The 21,557-nt window shown below is 34.2% G+C and overlaps 1 protein-coding gene across 2 annotated transcripts in view; it reads left to right on the forward strand.

Annotated features, from left to right (window-relative positions):
- The window catches only part of LOC149786458 (diacylglycerol kinase zeta-like), a 198,863-nt gene extending 178,006 nt beyond the window's left edge, over positions 1-20,857 (forward strand). For both annotated transcript variants that reach the window (XM_089976907.1, XM_089976906.1), the window contains 7 exons: positions 4,676-4,782; positions 6,438-6,475; positions 8,223-8,343; positions 10,723-10,759; positions 11,941-12,040; positions 13,140-13,203; positions 14,785-20,857. In XM_089976907.1, coding sequence (XP_089833033.1) covers positions 4,676-4,782; positions 6,438-6,475; positions 8,223-8,343; positions 10,723-10,759; positions 11,941-12,040; positions 13,140-13,203; positions 14,785-14,837 — 520 coding nt within the window. In that variant the 3' untranslated portion in view covers positions 14,838-20,857. The remainder of the gene's footprint in view (positions 1-4,675; positions 4,783-6,437; positions 6,476-8,222; positions 8,344-10,722; positions 10,760-11,940; positions 12,041-13,139; positions 13,204-14,784) is intronic.
- Positions 20,858-21,557: the final 700 nt, after the last annotated feature.

Raw genomic sequence — 21,557 nt, forward strand, 5'->3', positions numbered from 1 at the left:
ATCTATCACATAAGTACTCTTTTTCTCTAGCAAATTAGACTTGAGCTTCTTTTTATAGTTTCTGAATTTTAGCTGATTAGCTTCAGGGACTAACTCACAACCCCTTAAGATGCATTCTTTAACCATATCATAATCACCACTTTGTTGAACTGACAGTGAACGGTAAATATCACTAGCTTTACCAATAAGTACACATTGTAATAATTGAGTCCAATGCTCCCTTGGCCATTTCAAATGTTCAGCAACTTTTTCAAAATAAGGAAAATATTTGTTTGCTTCTTTTTCTCTAAAAGGGGGCACTAACCTAATATTCTATGCAACATCAAAACTTAAATTTGAATTTGAAGTGGGAATATATATGCTTTTCACTTGCGAGCTCCATTTCTTTTATTCCAAATTCCTCTCTTCCTTCTCTCTTTGCATTTGCATCTCTCTTTCTTCCTTATCTAATTGCATTTGCATTTGTTTTTCTTGTAACTGCATTTGTCTTTCTCTTTTTCTTCCACTTGTTAATGGGGGCCCCGAGTGGCCAACTGGTCTAAAGTGCTCTCCATTACAGATCATTGCCATCACACCTCTGTGTCTGTGGGTTCGAGTCTCCATTTTGGCCAATGTGGGTATGTGAGAAAGCTTCCCAGTAGCTTCTCATGGGTCGGTGGTTCTTTCCGGGGTTTTCCTGGGTTCTTCCTCCACCATTAATACTGGCCGCCATGTATAGCCTATCATGTGCTGAAAAAGGGTGTTAAACCCTACAACAACAAAAAATCCACTTGTTAATGCATGTTTTTCTTTCTCTCTTTCCTCTCTCTCTCTTTCTCTCTCTCCTCTTTCTCATATTGTAACTGCATTTGTTTTTCTTGTAACTGCATTGTCTTTCTTTCTCTCTTTCTTCTTTCTGAAGTTCCAGCTTCCTTAACTCCAATTCCATCTTGTATTTTAATTCTAATTCCTTTACTTTTGTGTCAGAGTCTGATACAGACTTACTGATCAAAACCAAAGCACTTTTATCCAAAATATTCTTTTCTACCAAGTACTGGACCACAATATTTTTTATTTCTTGCTTTGTTAAGGAAGCCTTTACCTTAGAAAGATCATATTTTCTGGCAAGTTGAATTAATTCATCTTTTTTGAAAAAGTCTAATTGGTCTCAGGTAGGACTTGAAAGAAAGGTTTCCACTTTTGATGACATTTTAGAAAAAACTTGCCGATTTCACTAAAGATTTCAAAAACATGGGAATTCAAATTTCAAAAAACAATGTTTTATGAAATAATTTAGCCAAAATTCATAAATTTCAGAAATGCCCACATTTCTTATGTTACAGTGTTTAGGCTTGAATAAACAGTAACAAAAGAGTGAAAACAACAAGCTTTGACAAATTTAACAAACAATTTATTTCCCTGGAAAAACAATGTAAATATGAAAAAATAAGAACTTATGGTTTTAAGAATCAAATCCAAAAGTAATCCAAGCTTATTCTACAAATTAAATTTTAGAAGTCCTAATAATGAAATGTTCAAATGAATTCAAGTTCAAGTCCCAACGAAGAATCTGAAATGGAAGGCGATGATGTAGTCAGTATGGTATCATCTACAGTCTTTTTTTATTCCACAGTCAATAATATATTGGTGTTTGAATTTCTATATGAGCACTGAAATATTTCCAGGAAAAAGAATTAATCTTTTAGAATCCAAATAATTTGAATAAAAATTAAAATGTAATTCCCAAACTGGTAACAAACACACACTATTCAGTGTAATGAAACAGCCCCAACTGAGAAATATCTCTATGAACAAAGATTATACAGTAACTTGAATGCAAAACAGATTCCCAGATGAGTGTCAACTATCCAGAATTTTCAGGAAGTATTTACGTCTAAAAGTGTGCAGTCCCAGTATGACTGTGACAAAAACCAATCATTTTACTCTAGGAATAAGGGAGAAAAAAAATTATTTACTTGTCTCAATGATTTCTGAATTAAGTTTGGGAACTAGGTCAACATAAGATACAAAGTTCAGTGTTTATGATTAACACTAAGGTCAAACTAATTTCTGGATAATATAAAATTCCTAGTAAGCAAAATTACATTATTTTGACATATAATGAAATAAAAAATAATTTTTTAAAAAACTTAGAAACAATTAAATTAAATATAAATTAAAACAAATATATATAACAATAGGCTATACATGGTGGCCAGTATGAATGGTAGAGAAAGAACCAGAGAAAACCCCAGAAAGAACCACCAACCCACGAGAAGCTACTGGCAAGCTTTCTCATGTATCCACTTTGGCTGATCCAGAGACTTGAACCCATGCAGAGATGAGATGGCAGTGATTCATATCGGTGAGCGCTTTAAACCACTTAACCACTCAGGGCCCCCTTCCAACTGGTTTGGGTGGATATGCAGGACTATGATTAACCATCTATGTAAGATTTCTATATTGTTTTAGTTGACCAATAATGTGTTAAACTTGAGTTAAGATGAACTGCTATATTTACCGCATATGTTGGGACACGGAAAAATAATTTAAAAAATGTGTGTCCCAAAACTTATGGTGATTTTTTGTTTTAACCTACATCATGTGGCCCAAGACTTAGAAAATGAAATAAATTGTGTTCCATTTGCCCCTGCCGCACCCAGCCACACCTCATGTTACAATGAAATAGATAAATAAAATGCTTATTTGATAATAAAATGAAAAAAACTAACCTTGTACTGTTATCATTTATTCACTTTTTTGGTTGACATTAGCATTTTATTAAAGGAAAAATACATCCATGAACTCTGTATAAGTAGCACATTGGTCATCAATGTGAATATTGAGAAACGAATCATGTTTGGTTGTCCTCAAAGGTTTGAATGTCATGAGAATGAAAACTGGATCCTGCAAAATCACACAAATGAGAGAGAGTAAGAATAGTCAACCACATTGCTCGAAAGCACCTGCCATTCATGCATGACACATTGTAAGGTACAAAATAACCAAGAGTATATTATATCCAGGGTGACAATATGACAATATCTCGCAGACTAAAATCTTTATTAGAAATAGAAAAAATATTTTAAAAAATATGTGGTGAAATACAGTAATAAAAGAAAGAAATGATCACTGATCTTTCTGCATGATTATAAATGATGATTATTATATTTTATTAATTTCCCATTTCACAATTTGATGCCTCAGTTAAGAATTTACCCAAAGTTAATCACAATTTGTAACTTGCTTACTAGCAAAACAATACACTGTCTGGTCATCGAATGTACCTAAATTGTACTTTGGTATATTTTTGAAGCAGTTTGAAATTGGAACTGATCTTCAATTTTAACATACAAAAATGAAATTAAAATAATAGATAAATAAAAATGCAATGAAAACAATGATTGTAATCGCTTATTCTTTGTTGTAGAACTAAAAGGGCAATATTTTCTATCACTTTGGCAAATGTAAACTTTCACAGTAGAACCTTAAATGTACGAAAAATAAGAGGATTTAACTTAAAAGTATGAATTTTTGTGTACGAAAAATGTTTTAATTAATTATTTTTTTTAAAGCTTGATTGTGTACAATGAAAAGGGTACAAAAATAATATGAAATATGGTATACCTGGAACCATGAATGCAGTTTATCAAAAACAAATTTAGCCTTATGTAGAATTTCATACATTTTACCTTTGTCTTATGCTTGATATGTGCTTTAAAAGAACTTTAAAATTTTCTGATTTATATTTTATGTTGTACTGAATGTTTAACTTTGTTTGAAAAGGCTTATATTTTTTGGCAATTCTTCATTTTGAAAGGTTTAGAACTTTAATTTGTACAATATAGCCATAATTATGCTGAGATGCCATTAAATGCCAATGCATTCTGGTATCATGAAACTTGGTGATGCATCTTGACGAATGCTATTCTCTCATCTGAAATGTAGGTCACTTTGACCAATGTTTCACACTTAATTGTCTTTAGTAATATGTGCGTTATACTGTTTGTGCTTGAAACATTAAACTTAACATTGCACACATCTGTACAAAAATGTCATTGACTTACACTTCATATTTGTTTGGCTTAGTTGCATATGTGTTACATGCAAAATTTCTAGTTCTCTTATCTTTCATACTTTGTCCATAATTCAAGATAAGATTATTCCAGGATCTTTGCTTCAGTCCTTCATTACCACGGCATCTTCAGAGTTTTAAATGGATAGGAAGCAAATTTTCCTGTTACAGAGCATCAACGCACAACCCACCCTTCTTGAACTGTGACCAGCGTCCTGTTTAACATTACAGTTCTTACCATTTTTAAATTACTGAGCGTATTTCTTCCAGTTTGCTTCATTTTGTTGAGGTTTAGACTAAGAAGGGTGGGGTTTTTTCTTCAGTTTTGTCAGCCTTGCATATGTGTTTTGTATTTAGGTGCCATATATGCATGGTAGATGTAATGATATCGATATCTTGTCCTAACAATGATGACATAGAAGATAAAACAGTGACATCAAATTCTTTATGTACAAAAATACTTTAAAAGTATAATGTACCTTCCAGTGCATTCTCGAAGATGGTAAGCGGAAGACTTGCAGGAATGAAGCATGAACATATTGTTGATTTTCTGTTGAATGAAACATCAAAAGTCTGTATATAAACTGACACATGAACATATAATTTCATATCTGATTGCAGCTCAGAGCCAGGATCTCCAGTAACTTCCAACAGTGTATCTGCCACAAAGATTCACCCTCCATTGTCAAGGGAACATAGATTTCCTATTCTCTCAACAACGGACAAGAGTATGTTTTGGTTTTTTTTTTTTTTTATTTCTGCACTTGAACGTCATGTTAGGTCATGTGATAATCTCAGGCGAGGTACTACTGTCAAAATGCTGTCTGTAATCCATCACCAGGCAACTAGTTTTGATTCTGACTTCTGCTGAAGATTTTCACAAAAAAAATTCCTGTTTGTGTCTAATGGAATTTCTTCCAGATTCATATTTTTGAAGTTATGTCAATTGACGTTCACAGGTTTGTGCGATATATTAAGTCATTTAAAGAATCAACCAAACTGCAGGTCAGGGTGATTGAGCATTTTGACAGCTGAGACAGTTGGGGTGATTCTTGTCTTGCCTGCATAAGCTTTATTATTATGATTGAGGTATCACCTTTCTGGTAGCAATAGCAGAATTATTAATGTTAGGATTCTGTGCTAAAATTTGTTGTTACATTGTATAGTTGTGTGCCATGACACATCTAAACAACCCTTTTTTTTTTTAAAGAAATGTTTAGTTCTAAAGTTGTTTTTCTCTTCTTCAAATTCAGTTTAGAAAATCACACATGACCTGTTAAATTCACAATAAAAATAAAACTGTGTATTGTGTGTGGTTGTTGGAAAACTTGAAGCTCTTTCGACAACAATCCCTCCATGATGATGGTATCTTGCAATGCTTATCCTATGGTTCTTGTCAGGTAAACGTGTTTGCTCAGGAAAGGTAACAAAAGACATTTTGAAAAGAATTAAGGAATGAAAACTAAGCAAGAACAAATTCATCAATTGCTTTATAAAATGTACTGTTCACATTATGTGGCTTCTAGAAATTGCTACACATTCATTTAACATTTGATCTAGGAGAGATGTATACTCATAAAGCGTTCATTGCAACTAGTGACTCTCTGGCATGAGATGGTAGTCTTCTTACATGGGCTGTGACATTACTATCACTACTATTTCTATGCAATCCATATGTAATGGCTTAAAGTAAAGAACAAGGTCAGGCAATAAAAGGATTACAGATTCTTATTTCCTAAGTTTCAGCTACAAAAAAGGCAAAAATATTAAGCATTAATTTCAGAGTAAGATAAGTGACTATACTGTTTTGTGATCTCTGGTTGGAATGTTAGTATTTCTCACCTAGAAATGGATTTCTTTGATCATTATATAACCCAAACAGGTGAAACATTTAAAACATTAGGATAACTTTGATATTTTTACGAAGAATTACTGAATTTTCTGACAAAAATTAAACCCTCAAGTATTACAGGGGCCCCGAGTGGTCTAATGCGCTCTACATTACGGATCACTGCCATCTCACCTCTGTCTGCATGGGGTCAAGTCTCAGATTCGGCTTTCCCGGGTTCTTCCTCCACCATTAATACTGGCCGCCATGTATAGTCTATCGTGTGCTGAAAAATGGCGTTAAACCCTACAACAACAAGTATTACAATTGACTGTATCCCAACCGTAATTTTTTATCTTGTTTGGTTGCATGTACTATTATCATATTATCTAACTTTAGTTGGGTTAAAAGTTCTCATTTTTATTTACTTAAAAAGGAAATGATTACTGACTGATATTTTCTTGTAAAGGAATAGTCAGACAAACAAATGGAGGAAGAATACAAGAAAATTTGATAACAAAATTCGTTTCAAATTGACTTTGTACTACATTTCAGTGCTGATAGATGCCTCGAAAAGAGGAGATCTCAAGAAGGTAAGTGGTCATTATATGAAAGGAAATAATTAAAATTATTAAGTACAATTTATTAAAGTTTTGCCTTAGCTTATATACTTGCTAATAAGCTTAATCCAACTGCAAACTCCATTGACCCACACCTGCTGTTACATGATGAGCTAGCGGATATTGGTTGATGCAGTTTGTTAGGATTAATCAGTAGAAAAAATAACAGATCCTGATCTGCCAGTGCATTTTGTGATGAGATCAGGGTCTGTGTTGTTTGATGTTGGAGTTGATGCATGAGCAAGTTAAGATGGTGCCTGTGAATAGTAAGCTAATGACATTGACAACAATAGCAACAATGATGGTGATAGTCATTAAAAACAATTTTAAATTTTCTTGCAAGGCACATATATTCTGTATCTGTATTTGTTCACCAATTCCTGGATAACTCATACCTGGATAACTCACACCTGGAAAACTCATGCCTGGGTAACTCATGCTTGGATAAGTCACGCCTGGATAACTCTTGAAGCCACTTACAACATAAGGTTAGGCATGGATTGCCCCCACCACCTTTTTTCTATAAAATAGCAAAAGAATTAGCCCCAGTTTGTTGAACATGAAGAAAATTGCAATCAGAATTGGAAAATGAAACCCTGATATAAGATTCATTGTATCATTGAAAATGTCAGGTATTGTCTAAAAATGTGAATCAGCATCATGAAATTTGCAACTTTTAATAAGGACATATTCAACGAAATTTTGATCACTGAAAATGTCAGTAATAACATGGCGGTAGCACTGTAAGAAAGAAATAATGTCAAGTGAAATTAATGTTTTAGTTCTATCATTTAAAATTGGTTTCAGAGTAATCACCATAAATGCAGAAGTGTCAATCTGCCATCATATCTGTGTCCACAAGTGTTTCTGTGAGAACCTAATTAATTGCCAACTGTGTTTTGATCTTCGATTTGCAGAAATGTGTTAGGTCAACTGATTTCAGTTAACCAAACAAACACTGTTATATAAGTAACATAATTAAAGTATTTAACATTAGTCAGTGATTGATTATTCATTCAGAAATGTGATCAAGGCTGGCAGTGGAAAGAAATACTCTGTGTATTTAAAGCTTTCATTCACAGATATGGTTGATTATGGAGAAGTGAGTTCCAAAGTTTGTAGTAAACTTAAAGTTCTTGGCACTCGGAGGTTTGCTTAATGATGACCAGAAACTTCTCTGTTACATGCAATGAATCATGGCAGCAATACTTTACTAAATAGAACGGTAAAACATATTGAGTTTAAACATGGTTGTTTCATGAAATAAATGTCCATAGTTTGTGAAATGCCATGGCAGATCTCAATGCAGGATGCTTAATTAGCATTGTCTTGGCATTCATTCTCCATAAAAACATTTATATTACCAGCAGCTCTACTGTGCTTAAGTTGACTTTGTGTTCTTGATGAACACCATTTTCTGTTATATGTCATCAACTTGTTATATCCTCTCGACTGTCACAGAAAACCAGTTACCATAATTTCCTTATTTTTTAATATTAAATCATAAATTTTTGCAATTATCATGCCAATTTTTCAAAACCAACCCAATCCTCTTTCATAAATAAACAATAGAAAATTCATTTTTACAGGCATACAAGATCAGTAGTTCACACCACCTTGAATGTAGATTCTAGTATCCGTTACTCGCAAAATATGGCTAGGAATATTACAAGCAGAAATGTAGTTAAAAGTTTCCTGTACTTTGTTCACTGATTTTCAGCTTGTTGAGTTGAAACAGAATGGAGCCAACCTTATGGCTGTGGATCAATATGGAATGACCTGTCTACACCATGCTGCTAGATTCGGTCACAAAGAAATTGTCAAGTTCCTTATTGAAAATGGTAAGTGTTATACCCATGCTGTCTTATAGTCCTTTAATTGAAAATGGTAAGTATTATACCTATGCTGTCTTATAGTCCTTTAATTTCTCAAAACAATGGTGTGAGAAGAAGAAAAAGATTATATTACGTTGTTTGTTTTAAAGTATTTAGTTTGATTTTAATGTTATTTCAGGGACAGTTCATGTTATGTTTTCATTCCTAAATTATGCAAGACAGTGAATTATCTTACATACCATAGATTTTCAAATTGCCCAATCTCCTGGCTGATTTTCAATGGTATTCCAGGAACAAGCATGGAAAATTCTAGCATGGATAACCATGGAGCATTTTGAATAATATTCCTGGATAGGCAGGGAAATCATGGAAAAAATGCATGGACAAGCATGGAATACTGGTATAGAAACCGTGGTAAAGCCTGGAGTCTTTGGACAAATATTGCAGACTGCTTCCAGGGTAGGCTGGAAAACCAAGGAAAACCCTGGAATATTGGCATGGGAAACCCTGGCCTTGACAATACTGTAATATTTAGCTGGAAAACCCAGAATTTGTTTACCGATCCGGTGGCCTAGTGGTTAGAGCGTCCACATCAAAAGCGGGAGGTCATGGGTTCGAACCCTGGCCGAATCATACCAGAGACTTACAAAAATGGTACTAACAGCTGCCCCATGTGGCGCTCAGCATATTAAGAGGTTAGTGTTAGGACTGGTCGACCTGGTGTCAGGATAATTGACTGGGTGGGACATCATGCTACGTGTCTGCGGCATGATGCCCCAATGCTAAACATCACTAAAACTGCCACACTGCAGACATTGTAGCAATATGACTGAAAAATTGTTAAAGCTATGTTAAAAATTCTAATCACACACACACACAGAATTTGTTTCATGAAAACGAGATTTCCCTTGAAAATAATTTTCATCTATCTGAGACTTGAACAGGATCTCCCTTCCACCTGTTAAAATCATACACTAAAAAGTGAAAAACGAGAATGTTAGCCGTTTTAATTACACTGAACCACCTCTTCTAGATAAATCCTCTCAGAATAAAATCCTGCATCCTTCAATACAGCTTGTATGATTCAATTACCATCCACTGAAATAGGTTACAGCAACATGTATTATGTACCCTGACAAAAACTTTGACTATTTACTTGCTTGACAAAACATTTCATTTTTGAGTTCACCATTTGAAAATCACTTCACAAGTCTTAGAAACATCTTTAAGTGCTATTCAGGACCACCATTTAAACAGATTCTAAATTTTAGTTTTACCATCCATTTTGAAAGGGCTATAACATATGTCAAATGATTGGTACTCTAGATCTTTAAACAGCAAAAAAAGCAATGATATTTCTCACTTGATACCTCAAGACCTTTGAAATAGACTAACTTCCATCTTCTTTAAAAATGAAAACTAATAGATGTAACGACCTCCTGACAATCGATTAATTTGAAATTCGAGAATTAAAAAAGGCCTTTAAGAAAAACGGTAATTAGATTAACAAGCCTGCATGCAATTTAGCTAATCTCGTCAATCAGTTGTTGATAACTGACAACATCAGATTGAGAACTGCAGTTTGTCATGTACAGCTGTAAACAATAATGATCTGCAAAGTTATCGTTGTTGTTGTTGCTGTGGGGTTTAATGCCATTTTTCAGCACATGATAGGCTATACATGGTGGCCAGTATTAATGGTGGAGGAAGAACCCAGGAAAACCCCAGAAAGAACTACCGACCCACGAGAAGCTACTGGCAAGCTTTCTCACATACCCACATTGGCTAAATACGAGACTTGAACCGGCGTAGACAGAGGTGAGATGGCAGTGATCCGTAACAGAAAGCGCTCGGGGCCCCTTTCACTGGCTTGAAGGTGAATGAGTTCTCTCAAGACTCTAAAGCACAGAAAACATAATGGCAGCTACGGTTGGTCACACAGCTTCAGTGGCTTGAAGGTGAATGAGTTCTCTCAAGACTCTAAGAAGGTGAATGAGTTCTCTCAGACTCTAAAGCACAGAAAACCATGAAAAATAATTCTACAGCTGTAACAACTGGATTTTAATAAATGTGTACCAAAAATGTAAAATGGTTAAAATTGATGTTAAACATAATATACACTACACTGCTTAACTGCCTACAAAGCCATACACTTTATGAGGTAAAGGGTTAAAACATCTCCATTACCAAATTAGTAAGCTGGACTTTCTCAAGAAAATGTTTTCAACATTCAGCAGTTAAAAATAAGAAAAAAGACAGCAGAAACAAACTTATTATGGATTCGCAAAAAAATTTAATTAGTAAGCAGTTCCTTTGAGGATCCTGTTCTTCATGCATCAAGTTTAAATTACATAGTTTTATTTTGCCATCATATTTATTTTTCAGGACCACCTGTGATACTTGATATGGTTGATTATGAAAAGTAAGTTGTTTCTTATTTATTTTGAACACTACATTATCACTTCATACTGTTGTGCAAGTCCAGCTGATAAAAACAACCACTAGCTTTTTGGTATCTGATCTTGTTCTTGTACTAATTTAAGCATTTACAAGTTGAAACATTACATTTGCTGTTTGTTGGTAATTATAGGTTACTGCATTTGTATGGGAAAATATGAACGAGTTTTTTGGGATGGAAATACCGCACGACCTTGGGAGTGCGGTATATCTATCTGACAAAATGAGTTCATATTTTCCTATATAAATGCTGTAACCTTTTATTATATGCTCATTTTCTTATCTACCTAAGGCTTAATTATATAAACAACAATAACTCGCGCCTTGCTTATAGTGCGGTCTATGCTTGTGGACCGTGTTGTGCACAAGTTATCTAGGGAGAGGTGTAAGCTTGTATCATCAAGGTGTCAGATTGATGCATATTAATTATGTTTTCTGACATCTGCTGGTCAACATTCACATTTCTGTTTCTAATCAGGTTTTGATAAAAGTTGTTTAATAGTCTTTTATGTTCAAAATATTGGTTGAATTCAATTATGAGCAACATTTATTGTATATTTTAGATGTATACTGCATGATGTCTGTTCTGAATTTAGTTCTTAATAACTCACCTTTTAAAGTTGTCAACTCTCAATTCACATATATTCTTAACTTAATCAGAGCGCAAGACTTGAATCCAAAGAATAAGCATAAGAAATACTTGTGTCCTCATTTAAAGAGAACACTTAGTGTCGTTGTTTGTATGCAGGATACTTGGTGTCATCAATTACACACAGGATACTTGGTGTCATCAATCACACACATGATGCTTACTTGGTGTCATCAATTACACACGTGATACTTGGTGTCATCATTTAAACACAGGATACTTGGTGTCATCAATTACACACAGGATACTTGGTGTCATCAATTACACACATGATGCTTACTTGGTGTCATCAATTACACACAAGATACTTGGTGTCATCAATTACACACAGGATACTTACTTGGTGTCATTGATTACACCAATGATACTTGCTTTAAACTTCTTTAAACTTTTTTCCATCTTTCTTTTACTGAATGTAATAATTTTTGACAGGTTCTGATCTAGCCTTACATGGTAAGATAGATTCCAGATCAAAATATGATACTGTGTTTTTGCAGGGGCCAGACAGCTCTTCACAAAGCTGCATGGTACCAGCGCAGAACAATATGTTGCATGTTGGTGGAAGCAGGATCATCTCTAATCAGAAAAGATTACCAGGTGGGATTACTGTGAGAATATATTGCATTTGCTTACATTATTCATTTCCTCCATAGATTTGATAACATGGAATACTTCACTCATGTCTCAAACTTTTCTGATAGTCCTCATTGAAATGCAGAAGGATGAGAGCAAGTAATGTTATTTACAGAATGGTTGATGCCCATGAAAAAAGTTTGTTATGTACCACAAATGCTTATGTCAGACCTAGGCAACAAAATACCTATAAACAAAATATATTGCTATCCCAATACAGAAGTTACTGGCAACAACAACTGACCCTAATTATCATCCTACAACACTTTTGAAATACTGATGAAATACAAATTTACCTTTGGACTTGATCAGAAATACCTGACAGTTTTGTATTTTGTATTATGTAGCAAGTGTGCTTCTTGAGTAATAATTAATTTTTAAACACAGGAAAGTGGCATTACATATTGACAATGGGTGAAATGCTATGCTATAATTTTCCAGTTCAAACAATAATTTTATAAAAACTTAAGCATGGAAGGATAATGACATAATGAAGCATCAGCAAATCTGGAATGGACAATGAGACATATTTTGGTTATGTATAATGGCTGAGCATTTAAGAAAGCCACATTATTTGGACCCAACATAATACATTCCTTATGATATGAACCTCCATATAAAAGCCACTTCTTTATTACAACTAGTCTCCATGGTGGCTCTGTTTTACAGGTTTCACTCTACTTCCCAACACATATATCTTAATAAATATGTAATAGATATTTGCAACAGTAAACCATTAATGTTTTCAGTTCCTCCAATAAACAATGTGTTTGAACTTATTTGTATACTCAATAAGCATATATCTTGCATTCAGTTAATTCGTATTTTTCAGGGCAGTACTCCCCGCATGCAGGCCTTGTATACTCAATAAGCATATATCATGCATTCAACTGAATTCGTATTTTTCAGGGCAATACTCCCCGCATGCAGGCCTTGTATACTCAATAAGCATATATCATGCATTCAATTGAATTCGTATTTTTCAGGGCAATACTCCCCGCATGCAGGCCTTGTATACTCAATAAGCATATATCTTGCATTCAATTGAATTCGTATTTTTCAGGGCAATACTCCCCGCATGCAGGCCTTGCGGGCAGAAGATAAAGAACTGGCAGCATATCTTAAAAGTGAGTCCATTATAGTAGTTTGATAACAGCTTGATATAATGACGTGTAGAAAACGGTTCGGTTTTTATATGATAAACTTGGAAAATTTCCTTATATCATTATGATTTTAGATGAGCTTAATAATGAGTAAGATACATATATATCAATGCATCTAATTGACTGAGACTGTTACCATTTTGGAGGCCACATTTCTAGTCCGACTTTGATCGAATTTGGGATGTATGCTGATATCCCAAAGTTTGATCAAAATTGGATCCGATTAGTAGTAATGTCAGCCTGTCAGATGTAAGTTGACCTAATTAGTATGGATGGATCTCACTCATTAGCAAACCCATCCAAAATCTTGATGATATCAGCCAATATTTTAAGCCATCAGATGCAAGATTACCCTGTTATCATTAACATGTATGTATCTTAATCATTTTCATTGTCCAATCCTCAAGATTTTAGACTAGTTCAGTATTTAGTGAAACCCACACTTGCGTCTGATTGTCTGAGCTTAAACTTCTCAAGAATAGCTCAACAACCACTCTGGTGGCCTAGTGGTAAGACCGTCACCTCAGATGCGGGAGGTCGTGGGTTCAATCCCCGGCCAAGTCATACCAAAGACTTACAAAAATGGTGCTAACAGCTGCCTCACTTGGCGCTCAGCATTAAGAGGTTAGTGTTAGAACTGGTCAGCCTGGTGTCAGGATAATGTGACTGGGTGGGACATCATGCTAAAAATCCTAATCACACACACACACACAACAATAGCTCAACAAAATTGAACCAAATTTGAAAGAAAGCATCCTGATACAAAGTGCTTTAAAATTTGTTCAAAAAATGCTGATCCACCATCAAATATGGCAGCTGTTACTATAAATAGAACAAAATTTTAAACCTCTTTATATCCTTTCAGCAAGATTTTACCAGTTTTGACAGCAAATATTCTAGCATTAAGCTTTTAAAATTTCTTCATCAAATATGATTGCCATTATTAAAAATAGAAAAAAAACATCTCAAGAGAACGTAACTAAATTTGCCAGAAAGCATCCATAGATGCATTTCAGTTTTATACAACTTATGCCAATCTGCCACCAAATATGACCACCATTACTAAAATCAAAAATCTAAAAATGACTTCTTGACACAAACTGCTCTCAGAAACAATTACTTTATTGATAATTATTCTGGATGTGATTATAAAACGAGGATTCAGTCATTAAACAGCCCAGTCCCCTCCCCCAACCCCAAGGTTTTCTTGATGTGTTTTACAGCGGATTTTTTGGAGGTCCCTTGGTAACTCAGACCCTCACTTTTACAGTCTATGTTGTTGGACCCCAACATGCACGAGTTATTGAGGGAGAGATGTATAAGGTTCAAGCATAATTTAGTCAGTTGAACCATGGGGTACTTTCAGTACAAGCCTTTACAACATCCAAAGACCAGGGGATATATAATTTCTAATGACTCTAGTTTGTGGAATACATCATGGTGGCACTGAAACATCAAATAGCTCAGAATTTTATATATATGATGTTTATGTACCATTGTAATTCCCGTTTTCCTTACACTTTACTGTTTCATTATTTGGAATAGGTCAGGAGCATTTCCAGATGGTTTCTTCCGAGGATCAGGAGACTGCAGTTTAGGAGCAAGCCGATGACAAGGAATGCCTATGCTTAAGTTAAATCTGATGGGGATCCAAATGACCCAAATGAAGGTTTCTGCAAGAATGGTCTCGTAGATAGAAAGTCTTTGGCTGGTCTGTTCATAAAGACAGCTGAAAAGAGAAAGATTTTAATAGCTGAATGGAAGGAAAATAAAATAGAAAATGTTGCTTTACATTCCAGTGAGACAAACTGAAGGGAATAGTGCATTATGGGTTCAGTTGTCTTGATAGATACTCCATAAAACAATGCTCATATATGGCCAGGATGTTATAAGCTGATTTTATTTGTGCAAGAAAAGAAATAGTAGATCTTCAGACTCGGCAAATTTAAGATGAGAAGGCTGGTATTGGTCATTTGATAATTTTTAACTTCTAATTTTGACTGTACCTTTTCTATGTGTGTCTCTTTAGAAGTAATTTTTTTCTGAATTATATTATCAGTTAGAACTGTTATAGTATTTTCTTCAAATGCATACCCTTTCATGCATGTCTAAGCATGCAGTGAGAAATTGATGAAAGTTCGATATAAATTGGTATAAGGAGATGCAAGTTTGTTGCAGAGTAACATTATATTTTTGTATTACTAAGTGGTACCAATAGAGCTTTATGTTTGTGTTTCTGATTTTTTTAAATGATGAATTCATGACATTTTTTTGACAAATTTATTTTGTCTACTCCATTATTTGTCATTTAGTTTTTCTATTTTTAAGAATTTCAGATTCCAGCATTTGCTTCTAGCTGAGAGATCAGACAAGAGTACAAATTATTCCTATGCTCTGTTAGGTGTATTTATTGGTGACAAAATGAGATATGTAGTGACTTCTCGTCAATTACTAGTACGATGTTGATAGCTTAGAGTCAATGAGAGCAGAATAGAAACACTTGTCTAAATTGTCTTCTTTCATCATGACTAAAGTGATTCCATCATAAGGCGTGTGTGTGTGTCTGTGTGTGTGTCAAACTGCAACAGATGCATAATGTTGAACATTGTAAACAATTTAATACTGACTTGACTGTCAAGTTTCTGTGTTGTCTGCTCAATTTCATACATATTTCTTGGTTGTGATAATATCATTTGGTTGTGCCCAGAGGCATTCGAGTTTGTGTTTAGCCAATCATACCAATCAGCCATATGTACATATTTTGAAGAGTTTGCCATTTTTGACAGTGACCATTTTGATTTGATGTTGACTGCACTGTCTGTAAGTTGGATATAGGAGATCTTGCCCAGATGTTAATAACACAAGTCTTAAAGTTCGGTCTTGATTTAAGACATCTATGATGTCTTAGGCATCAATTTTAAGTCATACTTCAATTTGAGCCTATCAGATATTTGGAATTTAGGTCCAGGTCCAGGCTTAAAATGTTGTTGATAAAATCTAGGCTTGAGTTGCTTCAGATACAGTCCATTTCGCTTGAAAAAAAAGATTTAGCTGAGGCTTCCCATGGGTTAAATTTTATATTGGAGTACTCTAGATATAACTGAGGCTTACCATGTGGTAAATTTTGCTTTGGAGTACTCTAGATATAACTGAGGCTTACCATGAGGTAAATGTTGCTATAGAGTACTCTAGATATCATTGAGGCTAGGAGTAATGTCGATTGTGAGAGACTTAAATTATGCACAGCAGAAGATATATCACTGTTATACAATTAAAAAAGACCTAGGAAGTAATAAAAAATTAAAGTGTTATAATTATTTTTCAAAATAAATTTTGAAATGACTATTCTCAAGCATTAACAAAGCAATCAATGTGAATGATTGAGGCACCATGCAGTTTTTCAAATGCTGCAGATGTGCATTGTATAGTTATGATTTTTGCCATACATGGATCAGAACACAATTTTAATTGGTTGTTAAAAAAAAAAAATTATCTGCTAAAAGCATACATAAATGCAGTTTCCCTATACCATATATCCTTGCCTGTAAGATGAGCCCAACTCAAAACTGCACAGACCGCTCTGGTGGCCTAGTGGTTAGAGCATCCACCTCGGATGAAGGTCGTGGGTTTGATCCCTGTCCAAGTCATACCCATGACTCACAAAAATGGTACTAACAGCTGCCTCACTTGGCACTCAGCATTAAGAGGTTAGTGTTACGTCTGGTTGGTCTGGTGTCAGGATAATGTGACTGGGTGGGACATAATGCTACATGTCTGCGACATGATGCCCCAGAGCTAGGCATCAGTGTAAACTTCCACACTGCAGACATCGTAGCAGTATGACTGAAAAATTGTTAAAGCTACAACACAAATCCAAATCACACCAAACTGCACAGGCCCAGATCTGCCAGCACATAAGACGCCAGCAGATCTGGGTCTGTGCAGTTTGTTAGGAGTAATCAGTAGAACAAGCTGCTTGCAGTTTTACTTGACTTATAAGAATGTATAGACTGTAGCCTGTATAATGTAAGCAAATTAATACCCATCAGTAATATGGTATTTTCATGTATAATGTAAACAAATTAGTGCCCATCAGTAATATGGTATTTTCATGTATAATGTAAGCAAATTAGTACCCATCAGTAATATGGTATTTTCGTGTATAATGTAAGCAAATTAGTACCCATCAGTAATATATTATTTTCATGTATAATGTAAGCAAATTAATACCCATCAGTAATATGGTATTTTCACGTATAATGTAAGCAAATTAATACCCATCAGTAATATGGTATTTTCATGTATAATGTAAGCAGTACCCATCAGTAATATGGTGCTTTCATGTATAATGTAAGCAAATTAGTACCCATCAGTAATATGGTATTTTCATGTATAATGTAAGCAAATTAGTACCCATCAGTAATATGGTACTTTCATGTTAGCTTGCCTTTCCATAAGGCCATTTCAACTTATAGTTATACATCCAGCATCCATCTTCAGTGGCTGTTTTCAACTATTTCACAAAACATTGCAAAACTCTGAACCAGTTTCAACCAGACTCTGCAGGAACATTGTGCTTGAAGGCCCTTTTGAATTTTTACAAATGATGCCGATCAACCACTAATTATATCTACTGTTACTAACAACTAGAAAACCTTCAGATGGTTTCTTTTAAACTGCTGAACAGAATTTGACCATATTTGTAACAAAGCATTCTGGCATGAAAGCTTTTAAAATTTCAACAACTAATGCCCATCACTAAAACTAGAAAAACCTTGAAATGACTTCTCAAAAAATAATGAACAGGATTTGACCAAATTTGAAAGCATTCTGGAATGAGAGCCTTTCAGTAGCCTACAAAAAATGACAATCTGCCATCAAATCTGGTCTCCATTTCTAAAATCTAATTATTTCACCTAACAAATCGCTTAACAGAAGTGTAGCAGTTTTTCAAAGTATAACGACATAAAAGGAGTTTAAACGCTTTAGTGTGCATGGCCATAAGACCAAGCGAGCATATGATTTGGTCTTTTGTCCACCGTGCATCACTGTTCATGATTGGTATGAATAACTTCGCAACAAAAACCAATCAACAGAATTTGACCAAATTTGCAAAGAAAGCAAACTGGCATAAAGGTCTTTAGAATTTGTTCAAACGATGCCAGTCCACTTTCAGATATTGCCACCATTACAAAAAGAAAAAACATTTAACTGATTTCTTGTCACTTAGTAGTATTTTACCAAAATTGATACAAAGTAATTTGGCATGAAGATTTTTCTAATCAATTCAAATGATCCCAATTCACCATCAAATATGACTGCCAATTACTAAAGATAGAAAAAATATTTACTTCTAAAACAGTTGTTGAATAGAATTGGGGAATAAAACTGACAGAAGGCACTCTGACATGAAGTTCTTTCAAAAATATTCCAGGGAGCAATTGAGAATCATGACTGTTATTAGGAAAAGTTGAAAAACCCTAAAAAGACTTGTCAAAAAACAGTCAGAAGTATTTGATCAAGTTTGAAAAGCATCTTGGCATGTTCTTTTAGATTTTTCCACCGTCAGATTTGGCTGCCATTGGGCTACATAGATTCATTTTTTGACAGTTAATATTTTGATCAACTGTTACACAGAAAAAAAATACTGAAGAAAAAGGATTATCATGGTTGTCCTGATGTTATTGGCAACTACATCCAAAGCTCAGACATGGCAGTTACTCTAACCACATGTATGATAAACAGAGTCTACATAAGCTCTACTGAAGTGTAAGGATGACTAGCTTCCTGTGCCTGATATGTTTCCAACTTGATGGAAGATTTTCTATATATCCAACTTACTGGGCGATTTTGAGTGCTTTTGTTCATGCTTAACTGATTGGTGAATCTTGTATTTATATGCTATGAAGTGAAAGAAATGAATGTAAAATTAATGATCTTTATTATGTAAGAAAGTAAAAGTAATTGAAGTCTTGGCATTGTGATAGTATGGTATGAACCAAAGCTATTTCAGAAGGTTGGCTGAACATGTATTGGAAATGCAATCAGAAATGGCCTTTTTTCTACAAATTATGTAAATATTTCTACTTAGAGTTGTCATTTTGATACTTCGTCAACTATTTAATCAAGGTTTTAGTCTTTGGTTTTCTTGCTGTTATTATAGAATGTGATGTAAAGTTCAAACATTCCATTTCTGAACCTCTGAAGGTATATCTTCTATCACATTATATTTGTATCACCTCACTCACAAAAATTGAACAGACTTTCCATTGTATTATACACATTGGAGTTTCATGATCATACGTATTTGCTTGTGTATCAGATGGGCCCATTTCAGAACATCATAGACCTAGATTTGTCTTTGCATAACATGCTGTCAGATCTAATACTTATGACCTCACAGTTGCTAGTGTCTTTCATACAGGAGGAAATATATTTCTGGCTCCTTGCCTTAGGGTTGAGTGTTGGCCTGGAAATAAACAGCAATGATATGTGAGCTTGTATATATTTTTAAGAATGTATTATATTACATTAACATTTATTCATTTGTATTGTTGATTTATTTATTCTAAAAAGTAGTTGACACTACACCATTTTAATTGTTGCTGTACTGGTGTGTTTGTGTCTTGACAGTAGTGAGCTGACTGTATCAAAGTTATTACATCAGTCGATAATAGTTACTTTGGTATATAATTAAGTCAGCATCTTCCTTGACATGTAATTGGTTTTATTATAAGTACATGTATCATGTCTTGTTACAAATATACATTAATTACTGTCCTCAGTATGAGCACATGTAAGTCTAATAATAACACTATCATTATTTTTGTCATATCATTTTATTACTCTAACCTTGATTGCATTATTTATAAACTAGTAAAGGACAGGTTAAAGAGTAACAAATTATGTAATCCTTCTTTCTCCTATGACATAAGGTCAGAAAATAGTTTTATGACTGATCCAAAGATGTGCCATAGATTGTACTTGGAACTGATTTTGGGATGTAAAGGATCATAGCCATTTGAAATTAATGGGATGTATGCATTAAGATTAAAACTCGACCTCAGGCTTTCATATACTGCTAACACATAGAATGGAATAACCAACTGTTCATCTTATTTTGTATACTTCATATGCAATCGTGTCCACTGAAGTTGCTTTCCAGCAGCATTATGCAAAGTATTCCAAGGATATCTTGTAAAGAAAATGTTAAAAATGACTTAATATAGTTGTTTTCATTTGCGCCTTCATGATTATAGACCTTCCCTACCTCCATAGAGTAAAACCTTGATTTTATCAAGTACAGAAACAAGCTGCATATTTGTCTGCAGAGGTGTAGGAAAATTACATAGGATCCTCTCAGAATGTATTTGGTTTCTTTTAATAGTTTTGTGAAATTTTATCCAATGAGTATTCCATTAAGTGTTCCATAACTTTGGGGAGAATATTTTCGTACATTTTTCCACAGAGGTCGGCAGAGGACTGTGTAATTTTAGTAAAAGGGCAAGACATGGGTATGTGTATATTTTATATTGTGTTCCAATATTTGAGAAGTCTATCCATGACAGCATATTACACATTTCTAAGATGCAAAATAGGATGCCATTTTGATGCCATTTGAAAACAACTTTATTAATGATATGGCCTTCCTTCCTTTCATGTAGTGTATTAATCCTTATGCCATATCTGGTGCACTATCATGAGTTGAGGAAAGTTTTTTTTTAATGAAAACAAAGAAAGAATTGAAAAGAATTTACCGTAACACCTCTTTTTTGATTGTCTTCTTGTAACCTGACGATTATTTAGCATTGTTTATGATCATTTGACTTGGTTTGTTAAGCAAACAGATTGTTTGATTTAAGCAAGCTGTAAGTTGTATGGTTTCCTTTTTTATTTATTAATATTGTTTGTCAGTATTACTTAAGTTTTGGGATAGATATCAATAGCATGACCAGGGCATGCAATCTAAAATGTTAGGAGCTGGTACAGGACCATTATCTGTCATAATTCATGCTAGAACCAACTGTATTACAACATATGATGGTTTCTCTAGTTATCTCCCCTTTCTTTCATTCCTAGATATCAACAAAGCTATTTAATAAGTGAACATAATTTCTGTAATCTGGAAATAAAATATTAGCTTGTTCACAGGTGTTTTGTTTTATCTTAACCCAGAATTAAAAAAATAGAATTGTAATGCATTTTAATTTTATTGTCTCAGTGCATTCATACCTATATGGTATTTGGTCACTCACTGCCATAAATCGATGTTCTGGCAGAGTATAGAGAAACAAGAAGCATTACTTATTCATATTACT

Source organism: Sinohyriopsis cumingii, chromosome 12 (assembly GCF_028554795.1).
Source record: "Sinohyriopsis cumingii isolate HCF-2022 chromosome 12, ASM2855479v2, whole genome shotgun sequence".
Classification (NCBI taxonomy): Eukaryota; Metazoa; Mollusca; class Bivalvia; order Unionida; family Unionidae; genus Sinohyriopsis; species Sinohyriopsis cumingii.